Source organism: Pseudochaenichthys georgianus, chromosome 12 (genome assembly GCF_902827115.2).
Source record: "Pseudochaenichthys georgianus chromosome 12, fPseGeo1.2, whole genome shotgun sequence".
Classification (NCBI taxonomy): domain Eukaryota; kingdom Metazoa; phylum Chordata; class Actinopteri; order Perciformes; family Channichthyidae; genus Pseudochaenichthys; species Pseudochaenichthys georgianus.
The window spans coordinates 11,943,814-11,968,144 of record NC_047514.1 but is presented as its reverse complement, the minus strand read 5'-3'; the positions used below and the strand labels follow the sequence as shown (position 1 = coordinate 11,968,144).

Below are 24,331 nucleotides of genomic sequence, written 5' to 3'. Positions count from 1 at the left end.
AAGTCCAGTTTGGTGTTAGGTTTTCTTTTCTTTTAATTGTGGTTTTGTGTTTCAGCTCAGAGCGAACAAACTGTCACGAGATGCCATTCCCCATTCAAGCCAGTGTTTGTAAAATAATAATGGAGTTAATAGGCAGAATGGAAAGCAATAGGATTAAATCAACCATGATGTGTTTGTTTATTTGAAGTATATCTTGAAATACGTCATCTTGCGATTTCATTTCACAGCACCTGCTACATACATACACTGTTTGCTTATCAATTTTCTTCTTCAACCACTTTATTTATTATAAAATATGATTAGCAAATCTGAGCTGTTTAATTTATTTATTTATTTATATAGCACCTTTCAACACAAGGCAATTCAAAGTAATGATGAATTGTGAAGAATAAATTAATGATTGGCTATGTAAATGTAACAGCATTAAAATTAGATTATCAATTTGTATCAACATATCTCTGGCAGTGTGTAAATCTGGTTATTTAAACCGGTTTTATCACGTCTCACGTCCACCTCCTGTGCTCTGTTCGTAATCTCTCAGTAAACTGTTGCCTTCAGGTAGTGTGGGAAACAGCGACTCCTCGGTTGTGGATCCGTTTTTACTAGCTGGTTTAAAACAGCTAGCTAAAAACAACGAGTTTACATATTGCCTTAATTCAATTGATGTGTTCATCGAACAGTTTGTGGGTGGTATTTTGAAACATTTAAGTCCAGAAGCATTTGTTTTTACTTTAGGTAAATGTACATCTATTAAACATATTTTAGACTTCAAGCATTTCTTCAAGCATTTTCAATTTGGTAATTGGAATTTGACTGAAAATCCTTCTGGAGCCAGATTCAGAACTGATTATACTAGGAATATCAGAGGCATTTTTTAGGATACATTGGCGACTTCTGAGCATCACTGTATTCCCTATCAGCCAATAAGAATATACAGTAAATCAAATGAAATGTATGTATTTAATAAATAGCTTAAATTCCCTAAATAAATCTAAAATGTCCAGATTTCACTTAGGCTATCGGGGAAACAGTGTTTTATTTGAAGCTTTGCCCTATGTATAGGCCTACATGTCAAGAATATGCACGAATGTTTATAACAGAGGCTATTTAAAAGAAAAACACACACGTCTGCCAGGTAATCTATGGTCTGTTGTTATTCCGGAGTCTACAAGGAGACCTTGAAGGCAGCATGTCAAACTCACGCACACACAAACACACACACACCCACCCTCCTCGCGGGAAAGCTCCGCTATCTTTAGACACGCCACGGATTACACTGCGCAGTGTGTCACAGACTGCGTCCCGGTTACACCTGCTCGGTACATCTCTGTGAGTCCTTCACGCTGAAAAACATACACACGTAAAACAGGAGTGATGGAGGAATGACAACAAACTGCGTCTCCGTCTACGGCTCTCCGTCCCCTAGAAGACCCCCAGGATGCTGCTGCTCTCCAGTCCGAGGAACGGACGCCTGCGCCAGGCCTCGCTGCTGCTGCTGCTCGCCGCGGTGCTCCTCTGTGTAGCCCCCGTCAGTGCTAGCCCGCCAGGTAAACACACAACGAACACGACAAAAACACTATTACCTTTGGTTGTGTTAGCGTATTCAGTCTTCTTATAAACAAATGTTAATGGGGCATCTTAAGTCAATTTATCAGGTCGTGACAAAAAGCAAGACAGAGGCTTGTTTTTATCTATATAGTGTTTTTGTTTTAATTCACCGAGTAGTTTAGTAAGACACGTGTGTTTTTCTGACTTTATTTTTATTGTTGTTTATGGTGTTGGTTTTGTAGTAAATATAGTGTTTTGATAGTATTGGACATAACATGAGTTCAGATTTATATATACACTCTATGGTTCAGATGTTGGACAGGCCAGGTGAGTGAGGGAAAAGCACAAGGACAAACAAGGGTTAACAAAAAATACAAATTCCCTTTCTTGTAAAGTGAGTCATTTCCTTATATGCTCACATATTTTTACACTAATGTATCCTGAATGTGGACACAGCCATATTTGTAGATTGTGATAGATAACGCTGCTTTTTAAACAGTGTATTCATGTGTTCATAATCGCCATTAATTAGTTCTTAACCAGTACATAATTTATCAGCTTAACTTCTATCACAGTGAAATTAATTTGTGACATTTTCAAAAACAATACTGCTTATTGATCTGAGCTGCAGTCACACAATCCAAATCATTTCGCTAGGATTGGGGAAAAGAAAGCAGCTGTCTGTACTTTGATTATATTTAAACTGTAACTATAACATCTATAAAAACAAAACAAGGAATTCATTTAGTAAATCTCTTCGCAATTGAATAACTGTCTTTAGCACTTTTTACAATATGATGGAAGCACGGCCCCAGCAGACGATTGTTTTAACTGTATTGAATAATCTACAGAGTGTTCTTCTCAATTAATCTCTAAAATGTCAGGATATTGTGAAACGTGATGTATTTTAAATGTCTTGTTTTGTCAGTCCAAAACCCAAAGATATACTATTTATATAAACTATTTATATTTATATTCTTTAAACCAGAGGAAATCACAAATTGAAACAACATTTTTTGGCATTTTTGGAAAACAAACAATGAATCAAAGAAAATAGTTAATGTAAGTTGTTTTTCTGTCATTGGACTCATCTTCTAGTCGACTAATTGTTGCAGCTCTAATTGATAGCATGTGTGTGTGTGAAATGGGTCCCGGGTCCCCACACAGTAATAATTGCTGCTGATGTTTGCAGGGGAGATAATCTGCTTCTGAGCTTTTAACACAGAATCCCTGTGGGAGAACCAACAGCTGGACTCACATGTAATCTTAAACCTTTATCTGAGGGGCTCACACAGAAACACACTCACACAGAACATGTACTGCCTCTGCATTTTGCTTGTGCACGATGGAGAGGATGTGACGCAGTGTCTGCATTGTTTTCTTCCAATAAGAAGTCTGGTCATTTTTTCGCTTTGCATCAAAATTCAACTAATGCCAATACTTCCTCACTCAAATGCTGAAAAACCTAACTGTTGTGAAAAAGATAATTTGGTGACATAAAGACGTTTTCAGTGTCAGAATTTGAGATGGAGACAGACAAAGCTGTCAATACACTGCTGCCTCCAGTGTGTCTCCAGAAAAGAGTCAAATGTTTGCTGTCATCACTAGTGAAAGGATCTTTCTAGAGTTTTCAACACCTGTTAGATTTGAACGCAGCTTCTATATAACAATGTGTGTCAGTATGGGCTATTGTTTGAGTATGAGTTACAAGACAAGGCGAAATAACATATGTTTACTCCCCTATGTGACGTTGGAGAATTAGTCACAAAGCAGGGTGAAGGGTGAACAGAAATGTTATCGCAGGCATTTGTATTGAGTATGGTGCTTTATTCAAGAGTGTTGAATACATTGGAAACATTTCCAGAACCGCCAAAAAGCACATTCAGTATTTACGGTGAGTCATGTTTCATGGGGGATTTGCTGGAGTGTGACAACAGCATGGAGTGCATAGTAATGAGATGGTTGATTCAGCAAGTGTTGACACATCATGTGTAAATAATATGGCAGAGAACACTTTTACAGAACATTTGGTTCTTGGGATGGAAGTAATCCAACATCTCCATAAACCCGGTAGATGACATACATGTTGTCTAGTCTGCTGGCAAAGAGACGGAATGATCTCAACATCCAGAATGTGTGATTCATGTTAAGTGGGGCAAGGAGAAAAGTCACCTTGCCCCACTGATTCTTTTTGCATGTTCTTGCTGCTCTCTATCAGCTTTTCCTTCTAGACTTCTTTACTTCTAAATGTTCCAATTCAGCATTGTTGTGCTGCCACGTTTAAATGCCAGGTTTGTCATTCACAGATCTGATGAGATAATTTATTCAGAGTCGCTGCCTCTGGCCTTTTCTTTTTCCAGGATTAATCTTTAACTATTAATACCTTTACTCACACACGCACACGTGCACGCACGCACGCACACACACGCACACAGAGAGAGCCACCAGCTGCAGTGTTTTTCACCTTTCCTTACCCTGCTGCAAAATTATTCATCTGCCAACGTGGTAGTGGAGAGTGAGGGCAGTGAAAAGTCAGGGGAAAAGGACACACACACACACACACACACACACACACGGATTTGTATCCTCATATGACTCAAGATTAAATCAAAGTTTACGTATGTTTTCAGTTAAAGGGAATCAGTCAAATTACATTTCTATAGTTCAAGGATACTAATAATAATACTACCTCTTAACTGTATTCATTGGACATTTTCAAATCTTTTTCCCTTTTTTAACCTTGGTTCGATTAATATTATATGTGAAGTCAGTTCTTCCAGGAATTAATTTAGTAAATGCAGTTTAAAGCTTAAAAGTACTCCTCCCTCTGGCTTCAAATGGATCTAATTTGCAGCTTGTGTGGTCTTTGAGGGGATTTGACCTTTCCAGCTCTCCTCAGTGAGAGAAAGGGAGAACGACCATCCAATTATACGTTGGTAACCATTACACTGACACTACGCAACAGCCAGGAAAGATATTATTGACCTGCCTCATTGTGGTCCTTGTTGTCTCAATTGGAGGTCTGCGGTTTGCCAAGGCTTTGCTGAAGTGGCATCTTAAAACCACTGCTCTCCCACTCCCTTTCTCTCCTATCGTTTTTCTTACTTTCCTTCACTCCACCCTGGGCTTCTTCATTAAGAGCCTACAGTCGGCGGCTACCAGACTTCTCCAGGAAATGAGCCACAATTAATCAACTTACAGAGCGCCTTTAGACATTTGATCAAGCCAGTCAGCACAGTTAGGCTGGAATGAAACCCTCTAGCTGCTTCAGTTTGAGTACGGCCATTAACCTTAAAGATGGAGTAGTATGTTTCACAAAAAACTCAAAACAACCTGTTGGCATATTGTAATTCAATTGGTCTGAGGAAAAAACGAAACTTCTGCACCTCTTGTTGGGTCTATTTTAAGGCTTTAGGAAATCTAGCCCGTTTAGAGAGACTTTGGCTAATCATAGATCATTTCAGAGAAAGGGCGTTTCTATTGGCTGTTCTACAAATGAGACCGTCACGGCAAAAGTCCAGACTCTAGTTCAATAAATAGGAAGACCATAGTGCTATTCGACCATTGACACGACATGCCTGCACTGCAAAGCCACCCAAAAAAGGAATACACTCTGCGTCCCGATAAAAGAGAATATCTGCAAAGTATTTCACAGATGGAGAGAACCTTTTGCTAATAGTTTAGGCTTGTTTAGAGGGAATTTAGCCCAATCACAACAGCTGTAAATGTTGTAGCAACAGTGATGTTGTTATATTAAGACTTGTCTGTGATGTAAATGAACAGAACATTTTCTATGTCAGGGGTTATGTAGCACAGGTTACATCTGTGTCAAGCCACATCCTTACCAAGAACGAGAGTGTCTGTGTAACCTGAATTAAATGGAAACATCATAATGTTAGTGCTAAAACCTCTTCCGTAGTCATACCCAGAAATCTGTCTGTTTTAGATATAGCAAATGCTTTTGATAACACTGGGTAAAAAGGAGATTATCTATTAAACTCATTTTGAGCGCAATCGGCATCATTCCGTTTTGGGGTAATTGTTGCATTGCATACTATTCTAACAACTGGACAGGCCAAAGAAATAAACATGATGATAATAAAAGAATCAGAGGAAGATTTAGGAGAGCCTAAATCAGAGAGCTTTCATTTGCCAGATACTTGCTGCCATTGTATAAATCCTTCAGCCTTTGTTTGGGTTGCTGCGGGGTGTGCTGCTCTGCTACCCTCTAACGATGATGACAGGGTAATTATCCCCTGTGTAAATGGGTTAGACTCGTCATTGTCTGACATGACAGAAATTACTGCAACAGAAAAGACGAATGACAGACGCAGGGAGAGATAAGACTGCACAACCAGAAATGGAAAACAAGGATTGCCTTCTACAAACTTGAGTTCGATTGAGAGTGAAATTCTTTTTTTTTGTGTGTGTTTCACTTCCTTTTAACCTTAGCCTCTACTTACCACCGCTTCGGCATTATGACGTGTCTGTGCTCTGTGCTAATTCATGCCCCATTTTTCCACAAAAAGTGTCACATGTAGGAGTCACTGCATCAGATCATGGTGGGAACCAAACACCCCCGCTACACATTTATGCTGAATCTCCTAAAGTTGGCAGTTTTCACATGTTTAGTCATCTATTTCAGCTTTTCGTTTCCACTATATTCGTAAGAAGTAGAGCTATCGGGCAGCTTTTTCCGCAACGATGTTAAAGATTGTTGGCAATTTTCTGATCAGAGATGTTTTCTGCTACGCAAAGGAACTTTTCACAGGTGTAAGAAATGTGTGAACAAATATTTCCGGTTATAATAAATTGTTCTTTGAGGAATTGCATAGCGGGCAAAAATATGTGGCCTTTCTTTGTCTTCAGGTGTCATTTCAAGTTTCAAGTTTCAAGGCTTTTGTTGTCATGTGTGCATAGCTACAGTGTAGTTATGACAATGCAAATCTTAGGTCACAGGCTCCTCCAACAGTGCAACACAATATAACAGATACAATAGTCAAATAGAATATAATGGAAACAGAATGATAGAAATGTGCAGAATAGTCTACAGTAATTGGAATATTGATATGATATATGTGAGTTGCAAACAGACGTCCTTTCCTATCATAAAGCTACTTTTAGGATCACTCACTTGTTATTCTATATATATATATATATAAATAGTTATGCTATTTAATGCCTTCTTTCAATTTAACTGAACCTTAAATATGTGTTGTGTGTATTATTAAATTCCGGTTGTGATAGTCATTTTGTGTTCTACTGCCCAGTAATGAATGAATTGTTGTTTTCGTCATGGTATATCTTTTTCGGCTAATCCATTACGAATTTGATTGAAAGGACTCTTAATATACCATGATACCATCACATTGAAGCAAAACATGCTATTCTACACAGAAACTTTATTTCTGTTTTAAATAGCATTTCTGTTTAACAAATCCCATATCTGCAAACTTGGATGGCGTCGATGAGGCTTGCCCACTGTATAATCAGTTTCTGACAATGACTCATTTATACGGTTTCATTGCCTGCATTCGTCCTAATCCTAACTCCCTCAGCAGTGCGTGTCCCTTCTGATAAAAACAAAGAAGTTAAACAGGCTGCCCGGCATTTGTTTGTTTTTGTCATTTACCAGCGAGTCATGTTGCATAAAGTCAAACGAATCAGCAAGGTCACACAATAAGCCGCACACGCACTTGAACGCACAATCCTACACTTTATCCATATGAAAAATAAACAGTGCGGTTGCATATCAACTGAAGAGCTCTTGATATGGAGTGCTTGTCTTACTTCCTGTCTGCTATCAGAGGGTCAGGAAGCACACACAATGGGGCTGTATGACCCTCCTGGCATACCCATTTCCTACTTCCTCTCAAAATCACATACACAATTAAAGGTTGGATGAAATATTCTGCACTTTATCTGCCGAACAGCTTGTTAAGTGACGTGTGAGTGTGCACTTTTTTGCGAGTGTAGGTGTTTACCAAGCTTTGTGAGAACGCCTCTGGTTCTTTCTGGCAGCAGCAGCAGCAGCAGCAGCAGCAGCAGCAGCAGCAGCAGCAGCAGCAGCAGCAGATGGTTTAAAACAAAGTAATTGTTTCACTCGTTCCAAGGACTACTTTCTGAGTCCCCTTAGTTACTTTTTCTCCACACCTCCCATGTCTTTGCTAATACCGAACGACCTGTTGTGCAGCAGGAACGCATCTTTCCCATCTCTATCTTCCTGCCTTTCTCCTGTTTTGTGTTTCTCTTCCTCTGCCTCCATGATTGAAATCTCTAATTAGCTCCAGCACTGTGTGGGATGCATGTTGGTGCAAGGCCGGCCTCCTATGGAGACTTGACATTCACTTCTGCGGCTCCTTTGTCATGCTGCTAAATAGATTTGATCTTCTTTGTAGTGTAATTATCACGATGAGCATCTTCAAGGGTTCTGCTGCGCTGTGAATAAAGGGCCATTATGTATCTGAGTTTGGTACATTAATAATAATGATCACATTTACTGGTGGAAGAAGAAGGTTTTCAGGCAGCTGTTGGAGCTTTCCACTTTTCACACTCGCTTCGCTTTCTCTCACCTTCTTTTCTCACCGTTGCCATGCCACGCAATCGTAATGAAGCACGCAAACAGCCCGTTTGTGTGCGGGTGTGTGTTTGTGTATATATGGGTGCTTGTGTGTGAGGGAAATAATAATCTGCATTCATGTTACTGCAGTAGGTTCCACCATATTAACTTCCAATGTGATGCATACCAGAGGTGAGAAGACGCTAGTTTAAATAATAAAGACTGCAGATTTTTTGAAAGGACATTGATTTCTGGCTTTAGGGATTTAATGCCTCTTCGCCTTTCTTCATAGACAACAGTGATTCATTTATGTGCAAGGATTGGCAAATGGTCTTTTTGTGAAAGAGGACAATGTGGGGTCCGGGCAAACACAGCACATGATTCAGTCTCTGGCAATGGCTTATTTCTACATTATTGCATATCTCAATATGCTCTCGTTTTATTCAGGCATATGTTTATGTTGCTCTAACTTTGAAAATGAAATCACCTCATAATGCAGAGAGTAATACATTATATCTGTGCTTCTTTGCATAGAACTTCTCACCCTGCCCAGGCCAGTCTGCACTTGTAATATCTTGAATACTGAATGACATAAGTATGAAAACAAAATAAGTCAACATTTATTTCCTAATCACAGGCACACATATACCCCAATTTAAACATATTAATTCTAAGGCTTAGTCCACACCTACACGGGTCGTTTTGACTACTTGTTTTGACCTTTCGTCAGTGCTTTAAGTCAATGTTTCCACTGTTGACTCCTTTGTGAGGCGCCGCATGTGCAGCAACATATCTGATCTGTGACATGAATCCAGTCATCTGTACCTGATCTATGGCCAACCCTTGATCCTCAAATAGCAGATCCAATAGTCGGAAAAAGAAAAGAACATTGACGTCGGAATGGTTTGACGACATGACTCATGAGTGAGGTTGGATGTAGATGAAAGGAGGTTTACAGGAGACATCCAGTGTCCTAAACCTTGGCTTGGTATGGAGTAAATAGTTGGGAACAGAGATGTCTGATAAATGTCTTTGCTGACCCCAACCATTTGGGCAGTATTAAAGAAGTCACGGACAGAATACAGGAGCTTACAGAAGAATAAAAGGCCAAACCTGGAGACATCATATTTTGGATGTGAGTGAATCTGGGATTTCTTTCACGAAGTCTTGCATAAGCTTAACCCTAACTCTAACCCTAACCCATGCAATGTTAATTCCCAACCCTTAATACCATTCCACTCGCTATTCTATTCCCAGTGACATTTTGTCTTTCTTTCTGAGGGTCACGGGGGTTTAAAGAAGTCAATAGAAACATGTGAAAAGATCAGACAATACCTGCAGGGAAATTTTAAAAGAGAGGCCTTGTGGCATTTAAAAATAGAAGCCATGACGATCAAGGGGGGGAGAGGAGAGAAAACAATTAAGAGGGCGAACAATCTTTGATGAAATCAGGAATGAGGGGGCTCGCCACGTGAGCAGGTCGCACTGACAGGGATGTGGCAGCAATTAAACGTCGCCGTGACAGCGGTGTTGCCAAGCCGTGGGAAGACAGAGCGTGACTCCAAATGAAACCAGCGATGAAAGACTCTGGGAGTCGTCTACCTGCAGGTTGGTTTTGTGGCAATATCTGCAACGTTTTCTATCCATAAATACAAGCTTGAACAAACCCTTAGCTACAGATGTATCACCAACATCCCCATACTACGGCTCCTCCTGTGTCTTGGACGAGAACAACAAACAAAGCATCTCAGATTACACATGCGTCACTCCACCGCTCCCTCCCTGAAGCAGAGCATCAGTGATCTGAGAAGACGTGTTTCCACCTCTCTGATGCGATGCTGTAGAGACGTGTAGGCATGTCTTTGTTTTACTCTTTGTGGTGTTTCCAACCTTTGGTATGTTGTTGAAAGATGGAGAATTTTCAGTTCAAAAATGGGTTTAAGGGGCTTATGTCAGATATGATGACGTGGAGGTTCAGAATAATTCAGTTATATGTTTTTCAGTAACCTATACAAGGAAATGTATTGGCTTATCTTAGAATGACTGTCAAAAATGGACTATGACATGCAAAATAAAATCGAAATGATAAAGATAGTGTAGCATCCCATATGACGAGTCAGACACAGCGACAGAAGTAGTAGGGTATGTGCAAGAAGAAGCAATTTAAACAAACTTGTTTTCATCTTTTATTTTGGATAAAAATACTGAATGCAATTGCCGGTCTTCCCTATCTGCTCTTCATCTCTGAAACACTCCTCATCTGCATATGTGCTCCTTCAATACAGCTGTCCTGGGGCCTATGCTATGAACCTGGTTCAACCTAACCTGGATATGTTTGAGTTAGCCGGTTGGCCTAATCCAAAACAAACGCGCTCTCGCTAAACTGTACTACGACGCGGGTTATCAAGTGGATCGCTCAAGCCAGCCGTGTCCTATCTAATTAGGTGCGCGTTCACATGAAAGGGGTGGTATTTGGAGCATTCGACCAATCACAAACATGGAGAAGCGCACTGACAGCACAGCGTCATACTTCCTGAATGAAAAGTGAACTTTAATACTAGTCAAAAATGAAGAAGTTAAACTTTAAACATCCATGACTTAAACACTTTATCCAGGATGAAAGCCACAGAGCTGCACCTGCAAGGTGCATACAGCTGGAAAAAGAAAAACTGTTTGAATGCGTACATTAACAGGTTTATGATATCACTGCCCCGTCTAAAACACGATCTGACTTCAATTACATTTGTCTCGAGTGTTTCGTCAACTTAATGTGTTGCTTAAAATAATACTTCTGCATACAGTATGTGACACTGAGTGTTGCACGGCCAGATACGGCTCAGCTGACTCAGATAAGGAGATATATGATACATTATGAAGTGATATGCCGCGGACTGTACTTAATGTACTCTGATCCGGTTACTTATGTTGTGGCAGATATTTAAGTAAGCTTTCTTAACGCTAATGTTATAATAGTCAGATTGCTCTGAAGATGGAGGTGATATTCTATTAATGTTCACGTTCACACAGTCGGTGATTTTTGCCGGCCGTCTTTCCTGCGACGGCAGTTTTTCTGTATTTCCTTTCTCCTGTAATATGACTTGATCGCTTTAAACTCCGCACACTGAGCTCTGATTGGTCAGCAGGCGGTGCTTTCACTGAGTTGAGCTCTTAGCCTGCAACCTAACCTGGTCCCGACCAGGTTAGCTGCTTAGCATATATTACCATGGAGATCTAGCCTGCTAAAAAGAGAACCAGCTTCGGATGACCGGAAAGCCGGAGTTTTCCCTGAATTTAGCCGGCTAAGCGAAAATCCTGCTTCGCAGTATACCCCCCTGATGTCACAGGCTTTGTTGCCATGGAGGTCATTCAGATTCCCTCCTCAGCCATCTTTTGTCATTTGTAATTCTCCTCTGTTATCAAGCAATTGTTGAGGAAAGAGTCTGTTGCAAAACAGAACAAACAAAGAGGGTCTTCAATATTTGTATGTCATCATCTCACCATACTAAGTTCTTATTTATCAAAGCCACATGGCAGAGGTTTTAATAAACACATGAAGTGTTATGAAAAGTAGGCTCGATCAGATGATAACTTGAATACCTAAATTATTATATCTCAGAGTTGGTAATTCTTTTCTCTAGACTGGTGTGTTGATGAGTTTCAAATCATAAAATGGAAACAAAATGGACGTTCATGTGTGACAGACACACTACACTACAAGAAAGCAGCAAAAACAAATCCTAGGCTTCTAATGTTTATGGAAGTAAAGCATAGTTAGGTATAAAAAAAATAGGTCAGTAGATTTTCCGTAGTCAGACGGACCGAGGCAAAACACTTGACCTTCCCCTTTAGTGAGGTCATTATATATTGTGACAAAAGGCTCTGTCTCACTACCGCAAATGTGTGACTCTATCTCAAACCGTTTTTTTTACAAACATGTTTTTTTACAACACCTATTGACTTGAACAACCCTGACATTTTGCGACCCTCACAAACACCAGGTCCATCTCCTCTCACCGCCCTTATATCACGTGTGTCTGTTATGTCAGTATCACCCCCGCTGTGCCGTTCACCTTTAGCCTGCCCGCTGTGCAGAACTGCCGCTCATTATCCGCTCCGATAGCTGCTCCACCTGCCCTCTGCTGAGAAACACACCTGCTGTGGTTCTGCAACCCACTTCTTCCAGTGTGTGTATCCCATTGTGTGTGTGTGTGTGTGTGTTTGAGCACTGTTTTTGTTTCAGACCGGCAGTAATCAGGCCGAGTGATTATCTAACCTGATTACGGGCAGATCTGTATGAGAGCAGCTGTCGATCACTCTTTACATTTTTTTAATATTGGCAAACGGGTGGGGATCATCCATATGCAGAAAAAAGGTCATGAGTGTTTCTGACTCGCCTAACATCCGTGTCCTATCTGGGTAACCTCGACCGTTAGTAAGCTGTGATGAAGTCAGAACGAACAACAACAATAATAATAGTATTTTCAGAAACTCCATGACGTTTTTCTGACGTCAGCAGTCGCTCAGTTCGAGGGCAGATGTCTCATCTGTGAATGGAGCAGAAGAGCTGACTCATCCACTCATGAAAGGAGTGTGTGTAATGAAGTTGAAGCATCTCCTATTGAGAGCATTTTAGTAGTACTCTGTTTCGCATATAGACTGCTATTTAACTGCCTCATTAAAAGCATAATTTCTGCATCACAGCAGTGCAGTGGGGATACTAATAAACTGTTGTTCTCTCTCCTTCTCTCTCAGTTAGCAGTAAATGCCCTCGCCATTTAGACTGTGCCAAAGACGGACGCCATTTCTGCAGGCCGGGCTCCTCCCGATGTGGCCCCTGCCTCGCTCCGTTGGAGGAGAACGAGGAGGGAAGCTGCGAGGTGAAGAAGAGGCACCATAAGCATGGTAAGGAATATATAAACATTTCACTCTCGAGAGGCCGCAGCTATGATTTCATCAGCAATATTTCATGAGACATAAAGGTTACACACTTAACAGAAATGTTACATAATATAAATTCCCGATCCAGACAAATGGTCACCTTACAAACAATAATCAATCAATCAATGTTTATTTATATAGCCCAATATCACAAATGTTACATTTGTCTCAGTGGTCTTCATAGTTTGTACAGAATATCAATATGACAATACGACACCCTCTGTCCTTAGACCCTCACATCGTACAAGGAAAGACTTCCAGAGAAACCCCACAGTTTAAGATTAACAGACAACGAAAAAGACAATAGTCAAGAAAACAGCCAAAACATAAATCATCATTTTCCAAAATATAGCTAAAATGAAATGTTAATATATTTCATGTGGAAGCACATTCAAATCGTCAACCTTAATTTTTACTAAGATAACCTGTTGGGTTTTAAAGGGGCCCTATTTTGCGTTCTTGGGTTTCCCCTTTCCTGTGGTGTGTTTATAGATGTTGGTGCATGTGAATGGTCTGCAAAGACTAAAATCCCAAAGTTCACACCAGAATCTTCTCAATGGGGACTCCTTTGTTTACTGCAGTAACATAGTGAAATCACTATGCAACGCTCACGCTTCTATTGGCTCGCGTTCCCACACATTGTAAGTAATTGGCTAAGGGGCAGGATATCTCTTAGCGGTTTGACCAAACACAACAGAGCCGACCAGCTAACCAATCAGAGCAGACTGGGCTCGGCTTTCAGACAGAGGGTGAAAAGAGGTGCTGCAGCACAAAATAAGGAGCTTTTTGAACATTAAATCATGGAGACATGTCACAGGAGAGGCACACAATACAATATGAACCTGAAAAAGCATAATATGTCCTCTTTTAAATGACAGATTCAACAAGAAAGCTTCTCTCCACTTTCATTCTGTGTTCAGTCCGTTTTATTTCCAGTTGATCTCTGTATCCTGTTGCCCACATCTCCCTGCCTCTCCACCTCTTTCTCTGTTACTATTGATTCTCTGCTTTGCTTCTCCTCCCTTCAATCTTAGTTTGATGTCTTTTATTCCTCCTCCCTCTCAGTATCTTGTGTATCTCCTCCAATGCACTCTCTTTTTTTCTCCTGTTCTCTTCTCACTACATTGTGGTCGATTTGGTGCAGTCTGAGCCTCTGTTATTAATCTGCCCCTGCGTCTACTGCGTCTGCGACACACACAGCCCCCGCACTGACGGCTTTAATCACTTAGACGACATGCCCCTCTCTCTCTCTCTCTCTCTCTCTCTCTCTCGCGCTCTCTCGCCTCCACCACTGAATCTAATGTAATTCAATGAAAGTCAATCTTGTTTTTCCGATTTCCATGGAATCGCACTACAAACATCCATGGAATCGCACTACAAACACAGACCACGCTGTGTGTGTGTGTGTGTGTGTGTGTGTGTGTGTGTGTGTGTGTGTGTGTGTGTGTGTGTGTGTGTGTGTGTGTGTGTGTGTGTGTGTGTGTGTGTGTGTGTGTGTGTGTGTGTGTGTGTGTGTGTGTGTGTGTGTGTGTGTGTGTGTGTGTGTGTGTGTGTGTGTGTGTGTGTGTGTGTGTGTGTGTGTGTGTGTGTGTGTGTGTGTGTGTGTGTGTGTGTGTGTGTGTGTGTGTGTGTGTGTGTGTGTGTGTGTGTGTGTGTGTGTGTGTGTGTGTGTGTGTGTGTGTGTGTGTGTGTGTGTGTGTGTGTGTGTGTGTGTGTGTGTGTGGGGGGGTCTGGTCTGCGGCAGGAGAGGATACGAACTTGGCTCAAATGATTGGGGGCAGAATCAAGCAAACACGAGAAGGGGATGAGTGTGTATCGGAGAGAAAAGTCTATCATGAAGAAGAGAGGATGCTTCTTTTTACTGGAGCCCACACATATGATGATGAAATCAGCTGTTAGTATTAGGACTTTGAATCGTATGTGTGATGCTGTTGTTTGTGTGGTGATGTGAATCCAGCACATCATAGGACGCCTCAGATAAGCCCCCCCGCAGTTACATAAACCCCTGACGAACCCAGTGACCCGAACAACATATCAACTCTGTCTCTTTTTCTCACACACACACACACACACGCACACACACAGACTAAATGAACAGATGCAGTTACTGTCATTTCACTCTGATAAACGCACCACTTATTGGTTTGTCACATATGAATGCAGCAAAACACAATAAAGATTGCACTAGCTGGCATCATTCCACAAAACAAATAAATTACACTTCTAAAGTAAGTCTTTTATGACGTCGGAGGAAATATAATCGCTGTGTTTTCAGGAGCAAACAACTGACGCACGGTTTCCCCCGCTCCCCCTGGTACAAGTCAGATAATTGTCCTTTGTTTTCTTTTGCTCACTCACACAGTTATGCACTCATAACTAAACCTGTGATTTGTCAGCGAGCCCCGTTTGCATCAGATAATGAATCAAATTGTTCTTCCAATTACATGACCAAGCAGAATCACGGGCTCTGCAGAGAGGTTAGATGGATTTTTTCCTGCAGAATCATCACAATAATATCACAGAGAAATAAAAATTTTTAGACAAAATCTGACGCTAAAATGTAATGTGTGCCAGAAAGAAAGACATAATTCAATGTCGGCAGCCGATTGCAACTACCGGTATGTCCTTAAGAATAAAGCAGACTGAAGAGAGCCAGGATACTGCAGTCATCTTCATTCACCCAGAACTCTCGATTCTCTGGCTGTAGAGAGGAGTGTGTTATGTTACTATAGCTACTGCTGCAAGGCTGCTTAACCTTCTAACAGGGAACACAATTAGCATATTTTAGCAGCCAGTACTTGGAAAACAGGCAAGTGCTTAGTAGATCTGCATCAACCACCATCCAAAAACAAAGGTTAAGTGGTCAAATTAAGTATTATTTTAAGATTGTAAGATGTTTTATCCATTTGACATTTTATATGGTTTTAATTATCATACATTAAAGTTTGCACATTCACAAGAATATGAAGAAACAAGTGTTGCTTATTAACTGCAGTTATCTTCAAAGGAATAAAATAAATACTGGCTTTTTGAATTATATTTATATATTTGGAGATACGACAGCATTACTTTAGTGAATAGTCAGTGATGACGGGGTTTATTTTTGTGCAGTAAAGCAACATTTTTCACTATAGATTCCTCTTCTCTAAATGGCAAGCCCCTATTCACATATCTTGAATTTAAAATTGTTATATCAGCACTTCTGTCATGAACTTTTATTATCCCTCGGCCTTGCACCTGTTGGTCAAGGTTGTTCCGGTGTCGATCATCTCTGTCAGGACTCAGAAATGTCTAATATTTCACATACTCGGCTCCGAGAGGATGAAAGTGCTCCCTGGTGAAGTGTGCAGCACTTTGTATTGGAAGAAGGACCTGCTTGTGTTTGACATGGAGGCATGTGCTGCCATTGGTAAACACACAGGAGCCTACACCTCCAAGCCATGCGCTTTGTTTGGAAGCCGCACAAATAGCCTGTAAATGGTATGTATTCCTAACACGCAGTTAAATAGTGTACGAGCTAAAGGCATGGCTGATTCCATGCGGTGAATTTAATTGGACTTTTTTTTTCTCGTTTTTTTGTATTCGTGTTGTATATATATTTTTATATTAAGTGATCGAGGGGTCAAAGAACTGTGAGAACCAAGATACAAAAAAAGTAATTTTAGTTGTTTAACAAGTGGAAACATGAGAAGGTATCCTGCAGCATTTACTTTGTCAACATGATGTTAGAACACTAATCTAATGCAGGGCCAAACTTCAGTTTTAGCTTACTGAATATTAAATAAACATTGCTTTGCACACTTTCAGTAAAGGAATTGCCTGCAAGACATGCTGCATGTTTAAATGAAGGGTACCAGCATTTCATATTACAACTGTTGTATCTTAAGGTTACAGATGATATACAGATTCACGGTTGTTAATGTCGATCCCACCATTTTACCACTGTTCCTCTTTGGAACAACGGATGAAATACCCGTGGATCTGTTTACTGAAGGTTAGAACATGTTAACACATTTACTGTATTTACTCAAAGCTCTACAGTCAGCTGTGACTCACTTTTTATGGCAGGTGGGAGGGGGACTCTGCTGTAACCTTAACAACGTTAGATCTGGTGGTCTAAATCACATTTTAACTATGCACTTCTTCCTCATTCCAAAAACAGATCAGCTAATAAAGAAGATAAGAGTTTCTGTTTAATCTGTGACCTTTTTGTTTCCCTTTAACCGTTTTTTAGAACTTTTATCCAAACGCTGTGGACAAAACAAATAAATCAAAACACAAATACATGTGCAAAGAATTTGTTTCGGTGTATAGGTACATTTAAAGCGGTAAGAGAAAATGACATTTTTAAATAAGTACAAAAATGAAGATATAATATAAAGCTAAATTCCTATACAAATATGAAACACCATACACGATCTGCTTTTAGAGAGGAGGAGAATAAACAGCTTGGTCTCTCTTTTTGTCTCTTCAGCTATGGAGTACATGTATTACATTTGCCACTAGAGGGCAGCAGGACACACAGAGTACAAATCAATAATCTCTCACAGCAGGGCTCACTGTGAGGCAGAGGCACTGTGATCACTTACACCCTGTCCTTTCACTTCTAACGTCTACAGCTGCATCAAAGAGTTAAATAAGTATTTTGTGTAGCATTGAAGTCATTATTTGATTGACAAAACATGAATCTTATAAAAGAAAAAAGATAATCGTTCTGACTGGTTTATATTGCATCTGTCACTTCATGGTGTTTTTAAGTTTTAGGATTCATTGGTGACACTTCTATTTTTTTGAAATTTCCCAAAAGTTTGAAACAAATTGAAAATGTATTGTGAAACTCATGGAGAGAATGTGTATGTGTGTATGTGTGTGTGCAAGCTTGTGTTTTGGGGGAGGAGGAAATGTGACTATTTTTTAAAGTGGGAAAAGTAACAGCACAGATGTGTGTGAACCTCGATTCCTGTTGAGCTGTTTAGTGTTTGTTTGTTGTACCCAGCAGCCCCCTGGGTGCCTCTCCAGAGGTTATTGGTCATTATCAACCCGGTGACAAATCTCGCTTACACAAGGAGAGGTGTGCATGCTTTGTCAGTGTGTGACAAACCACACACACACACACACACACACACACACACACACACACACACACACAAAATCACCACCTTTTTAGGTGATTTATCAGCTACTGCTTAGCTAGGGTCCTGGGGTTTTCGACATGAATAAATAATGCTAATTCTTTTTTCACCATTTCCTTGCTGATATCAAATCAATTCACAATTATTATTTTTTAAACCGACCTGTACATATCTTACCTACTCTTTTTTTTAAATCCCTAAAATAATCTGTATTGCCACATGCCACTGGTGAGCCCACTGGCACGGTTGGAGCTCCCAACCACCTGCAAAGTACAGATGGTGCATCCCGCCTCCACAGACACCTGCTATGGAGTGCACTAAATGACCATTAGTGGAGGGGGGTAAGCTGATAACAAAGCAGGCAGTGAAAGTGCTGGCATGTCATATCATACACATTAGCTCAGCCAGATGGCTGGCCTTCTGGAGTAAAAGTGAAACTGTAATCATTAATGTAATGTAGGTGGTTTAAAACAATGTGTGACAACACTGATCATTTATTTGTTCTGCATCGGTATCCCACGAATCCTTCAGAAGTTTTCAAAGGCCTTATTACTATAAACAAATTATTTTAAGTTGAATAAAATGGTTTTAAACACTCTTCTTTAGTCTTAAAAATTGACGTAGAAAGAATGTTGGTTTCTGACATTGAATTGATATTTAAATAATTGATTAACTCTGAAACTGATTGCCAAATCATTTGTTTGGATTGTGTTTGGCTTTCAAATGTTAAATTCATTTAAAAGTCAAATGTCCTCAAACTGCAGAACCTTGTTTGAACTTATTTTATCCACAACTTATTTTTACATAACTTCCCTTCTCTCCAGGTTTGAGTGCAAATACCTTTAATTTAATTTCTCTATAATTAAAGTATGAAGGGCTCATCACAGAGCTGAAATAATGTCACAAAAACTTAATTCAAGTGTCCTTTAAAAAAAGAAAATAAATCCATGGCACACTGTAGAATTGGTGCAATATTAAAATGCCTTTATTCCACATAGCAACATGTGTTTAAGATCAGCCACGACACGGGCCTTGATTCGATATGTGATATATTGCAGGGTAACTTTATAGAGGGAAATAGCACTTTGATTACCACCATTAGCAGGGAGCTATGGGGTCTTTTGTGAATGTAGCAACTAAAGCCCAGTGAGGCCAATGTTTGGCTGATTGCTGGCCCCCTGCGGTGCTTCCTCCCCCGGCCACACACACACTCTCGGCCCTGGTCGCCCCGGACGCCTCGGCAGGGCTGCAGGAATGTGGCTCACTGTCTGGCCTGAGGGGCTGTTAACAACAGTTTAGTATTGTCTCCTTTTTTACTCATCCACAAACAAACAACACACATGAGCACACTCCCTGTTCATCGCTTCAGAGGCAAGACGCTGAGAAACACATGTATACACACCTAAACCATATGCATGAGCTCTCTGTCTTTGCCTTTCTTATCACAATAGTTACACATTACTCGTCATGAACATTGATAAGTTGTGAAAGAATAATGTTTTCCAGGATTAAAAATGCCCAACCTCAAGGTTATGGGTCATGAGGTCTAACATCTAGGAATATAAGAGCTGATTAAGAAGACTGAGATTGCGAAATTGCGACTAAATGTAGAGACAAATATTTCCTGTTCTCTTATCAGCTGTGAGCGTGTGCTTCTGTTCTTTGTCTAATGTGATTGTTAAATGTATTCATTATCAATGTTTCCTTAGATTTTGCAGATCAATGATTAATTCAAAAATAATGACTGGTTAATGAAAAGAAGAATATACTGAAATAAGGATCCACCATTTTTGCTGATATCCGTTATACTATGCAGATTTTTCTTATCTAATTTTAGCCAATTGCAGAACAAAGTTATACTCGCATATATTTTTTAACACCTAATTGTAGGAACTAGGAAACAATAAGTCTCTCCTGTAATGGAGGTATATTATTACGCTTATTGTTAATCGTGACGACCCACTGGCAGATCCAGACATAGAATACATTGATTAATGTAAAATAATTGCCTATTTATTTTTATGTAGTATTTTATGTTTAATATGTCTTGTCCGTTCAGTAGGTCAAGTGGCATTCTACCCCGACCTCGATGAAGAGATCGATTTCCTTCACTCAGTCATCGAAAAACAGGAAGTGACTGAGATCAAGACAGAAAGACACCACACAAGCAAACATCCTGGTAAGAGCAATCTTAAAAAAAACAATATTACTTAATAAGTTCACTCATGTCCTCTGTGACAGTTAACCCCACCCATGTTTCCTCTCATCGCCTTTGGTTTTAACGCGGCCTCTTTTTGTGTACCCGCTCTTTCCAGCTGCCGCCCAGAAAGATGATAAAATAACCAAACCAGGTGTCACCAAACCCAAACTGAAAATCCAGAATGACAACAGTACAGACCCCCGCCCCACAGTTTCTGCCCTCCCTGAACCCCCGACCCACCAGCCTCGTGTTTCCGGAGTACAGGGTCGAACTGGTCCTATCGCTGTGCTAGCATCCAAACATGACAAGTTTATAGTCAGTGAGTATGATTCGTTTATGTCCTCAGAAGGCTTTAATGCTCTGAGAAAGTGAAAGCCTGTGGGTAAATAATCCACTGCGGCTACAGTATATTAAAATAAACAAAAAAGGGTAGAAATGCAGTCTATTAGCTTAAAATGTGGGTCATTCTGCTGCGTAGATATTTGGAAGCAAGATTTAATCCCTTTCGGCTTTTATCCCAACAGAGGGGTTAGTCATTTTCATCCTAAAGTGTTTATTGCTTTTAAGATGCATCTCAATTCATTACAACTCATAATGAGAAAATTAGATAGATAAAATGATCTATAGCAACCATAAGCAAATGTCTCATCTGACTCAAACACTCATTATTTGCTCCTTAACATGTTCTGTTTTTCTTATTCTTTTAATCAACCTGCAGTCATTATTTCACTGTCTGTGGCGGTGGGCTCTGTGGCAGTGATCCTGGCAACCGTCTGTTACGTCAAGTAAGTCTAAAAAAACCTCTACACTGAATTAAATACATACATATTCTTCTGCACTTACGCTCGGTATTTGGATTTCAGACAGTTAGTGCATTCACACGGATTATGGCCAATCGCATTGCAACATGAGTATCCTGATGCTATACTCATACAAGTGTTCACCTTCAATGGTCGCCTACATGGCAACATCGCAATAAGAGGGGTGGATGGTAATCTGTAAAGACCTACAGATATTTTGGTGGGGGAAATGTACCGTCAGATGTTAGCAGCAGTAATGCTCTGTCTGGTTGCAGTTTGCCATTAAAAAAGAGGAAGTGGGCAAATATTGTAAAAGCTATTTCTGGTAAGTGCAGGACATCCTTGTTGTATTTGAGAAAACACAAACCTGTCAAAATGAAGTCAGTACATTGTGCACTATGATGTTGTTCAACCTTATTCATGTTAAAGACACTTGAATTAACAACATTAGTTTACAAACTAACATGATTTTTCTGCAGGGGCCGCCATATAAAAATATTTCGTTTTTTAGATAAGATTACAAATCCAGTATATGTCTACTACAGTTGAGGACATAATCGTGAAGAAAGTGAAACCTAGGATCCGAAGTCACTCCTATGACTCACATGTACTATGTACTATTCCTCATTTGTCTAGGGGCTCCCTTGAACTCCCTAAAGTCTCCTTCTGGTTCCCAGTTGAGAACCACTGATGTACACCGTGTACTACATAACAATTGTACCAACGGAGGTATCCAAATTGAGACTAGGCCCATGTTATTAGTTATTAAAAAAGCATGACGTATGCTTTTTGTTTTAAAACACAAAACCGAACTTTATTTTTTGGTAGTCAATTTAGTAGACAAGTTATAATTTGGATGTACTTTTGGATGTTTCTCAGTCAATGTCACTTCTTGTTTTATACCTATTTATAACCCTTTTTTTACACCTAAAATCACACTTTAATTTGGTCTTCAAGTATGATGGTGACAGGATGTTGTTTTCATGCCAGAGGCAGGAAACGGCCATCATTATTGCAGGAGACTCAGATTCACGTTGCCCCCCACAGGTTGCAGAAAGAATCGCGCCTGGCTCAGAAGGTCGACTACCCGGCTTTCAGAGGAGGGACGAGCTTGCCGGCCCCCTCAGCCAACGGCTCCTCAGTAAGTAACTCTTACTTCACCGATTGTTACAGCTCGCTTCCTTTTTCTGCATAACAGCCAGACATGATTTTACACTGCAGCTTCTGTTTTCAAACTTCTTCCTTCTGTTGTCTCCTCAGATGGGAGATAAGAATCTGGCACAAAATGCTCAGATGTATCACTACCAACATCAAAAACAGCAGATGCTCTCAATGGGAAAGTACGTTTCTTTTTGGTTTTTTTCTTCACTCGCTGACACCTCCTTCCTTTCCTCTTTTTCATGTCTCTCGTGTATTAATGTGGATTTCAAATGTTCAACCACATCCTCTGATGTTTTTCAGCTATTCTTTATCTTAACTGTTTTTTTCCCCTGTCTTGCAGTAACAAACCTGAACAGAAAACCGTTGACACCGAGGTCACATCAGATGAGGAAGAAGTGGGTGGAGACTTCACAGTATATGAGTGCCCTGGACTTGCACCGGTAGGTAGACACACACATACACAACCCACACACCACACACACAAACACAAACCACTCGCCACACCAGACACACATACACACAAAACCAATCATTTCTGATTTATTGACTAAATATAAATGTTTCTCTTCTCTCCTTGACAGACTGGAGAAATGGAAGTGAAGAACCCTCTGTTTGATGACTCAAATTTACATTTCCCGGAAAATCACAAGTGAATGCTGAACCCTTTACGCACACACATACATAAATACACACAGGCACACACCAGTTCTGTGGAAGAAACCACTTGATCTCACACTGCATGCATAGATTTGAAGGTTTCCTGTCAGAGGAGGTGATAAAAAGGATTGTTTTCTTGTCGGCTCTTTACTATATCATGTTATAATATTACAAATATATGTTGGGTTCCTTGTTAATTTATTTCTTTCCCTGATTTGGAGCTTTCCTTTCTTTTAACATAAGGTTTTCAGAGTCTGTATTAAGTTGTTTAAATGTTAATCTCTTAAGTTAAGATTTTCCCTTTCATTTTGGTTACTTTCCTTCATTTCTGCAGCTATTTCCAAAGAATGTCTTACAACAGCAGACATGTGTATAACACACTGATACACATGCATAAGCTGGGAAACAGGTGCCCTCCCTTTGTTTTGTTATGCATAGCTAGTGGCTAAACCACATTCCCAACAGATACAAAGTTTCAAATCAGATCTGTGTAATACCTCCTGTAAAAACTCTCAAACGCAACACAAGGTTGAGCATTAAAAATGTTAACGTTGGTGTTGCTCATTTTATTCCTTCTCATATAAGCTACGCATAAATATTTTAAGATTAAAGAAAAATATATATATATATATATATATATATATATATGAAAATGAAGTACTTGATGATGTCTGTCGCATGGTTTGACTGTACCGTATTTGAATCATGGCAATGCTTTGAAAAGTTATTGGGCCTCCCGTATGTATGCATCCTGTAGCTGGAGGAGGAATGTACACTAAAAGTGATTTATGAGCACTTTAATGAAATGTTGGTGACAGACTATACTGATGGATGTGTAGGTGGTAAATATCACTATCTTGTATCATCCCTCTTTCCTCTCTGTCCTCTTGTCGGTCCCAAGTTTACTCTGTGCTGCAAAATATACAAAAACGAGTGAATGTGTTCACTTTTTATAGATATTTGTACATGCAGACAAAGGATTGGAATTAAAAGTTTTTACCACATGTGAAAATAACTTTGTTTCATGTTGTGGTTTTCATGACATACATTTAATAAGATTTTAGAAACGTATATAGACATTTTAAATGTAATTGCTTTATTGATGCTAGTGGCTAAATGACAGGAAATTAGGGAGAGATGCAACAAAGTTACACATTTTGGACAAACTCTAGCTATTAAAATAGATTAGATTTAGTCCCCTGCTGTTCTTTCCTAGACTAATGGCCGTAATAAAATAATATTGTTTCAGTCTCAGTCTGTGCAGGTGGCACATTAAAGCCTAACCAATTATTGAAACCAAGATAAATAATAGAATCTGTTTTTGTCTTTAAGGAAA

At 39.9% G+C, this 24,331-nt stretch overlaps 1 protein-coding gene across 2 annotated transcripts; it reads left to right on the top strand.

Moving 5' to 3' along the window:
- Window positions 1-1,220: 1,220 nt before the first annotated feature.
- On the top strand, window positions 1,221-24,010 carry npdc1a (neural proliferation, differentiation and control, 1a). Of its 2 annotated transcripts, none has more exons than XM_034096376.2 (9): window positions 1,221-1,547; window positions 12,860-13,009; window positions 20,240-20,356; window positions 20,493-20,696; window positions 21,096-21,162; window positions 22,225-22,318; window positions 22,438-22,517; window positions 22,679-22,778; window positions 22,920-24,010. In XM_034096376.2, the coding sequence occupies exons 1-9, from the start codon at window positions 1,439-1,441 to the stop codon at window positions 22,989-22,991; spliced, it is 993 nt and encodes a 330-aa protein (XP_033952267.1). In that variant the 5' UTR covers window positions 1,221-1,438; the 3' UTR covers window positions 22,992-24,010. The 2 variants fall into 2 exon arrangements, with proteins under 2 accessions (XP_033952267.1, XP_033952266.1); XM_034096375.1 differs by having other exon boundaries at window positions 1,222-1,547; window positions 20,237-20,356.
- Window positions 24,011-24,331: the final 321 nt, after the last annotated feature.

Bases quoted from the DNA above. Each gene is read 5' to 3' on its own strand.
- npdc1a (XM_034096375.1), top strand. From the start codon at position 1,439: ATGCTGCTGCTCTCCAGTCCGAGGAACGGACGCCTGCGCCAGGCCTCG. The intron at 13,010-20,236 runs GTAAGGAATATA...TTGTCCGTTCAG, and splicing joins GAAGAGGCACCATAAGCATG to TAGGTCAAGTGGCATTCTAC. The intron at 22,779-22,919 runs GTAGGTAGACAC...TCTCCTTGACAG, and splicing joins AGTGCCCTGGACTTGCACCG to ACTGGAGAAATGGAAGTGAA.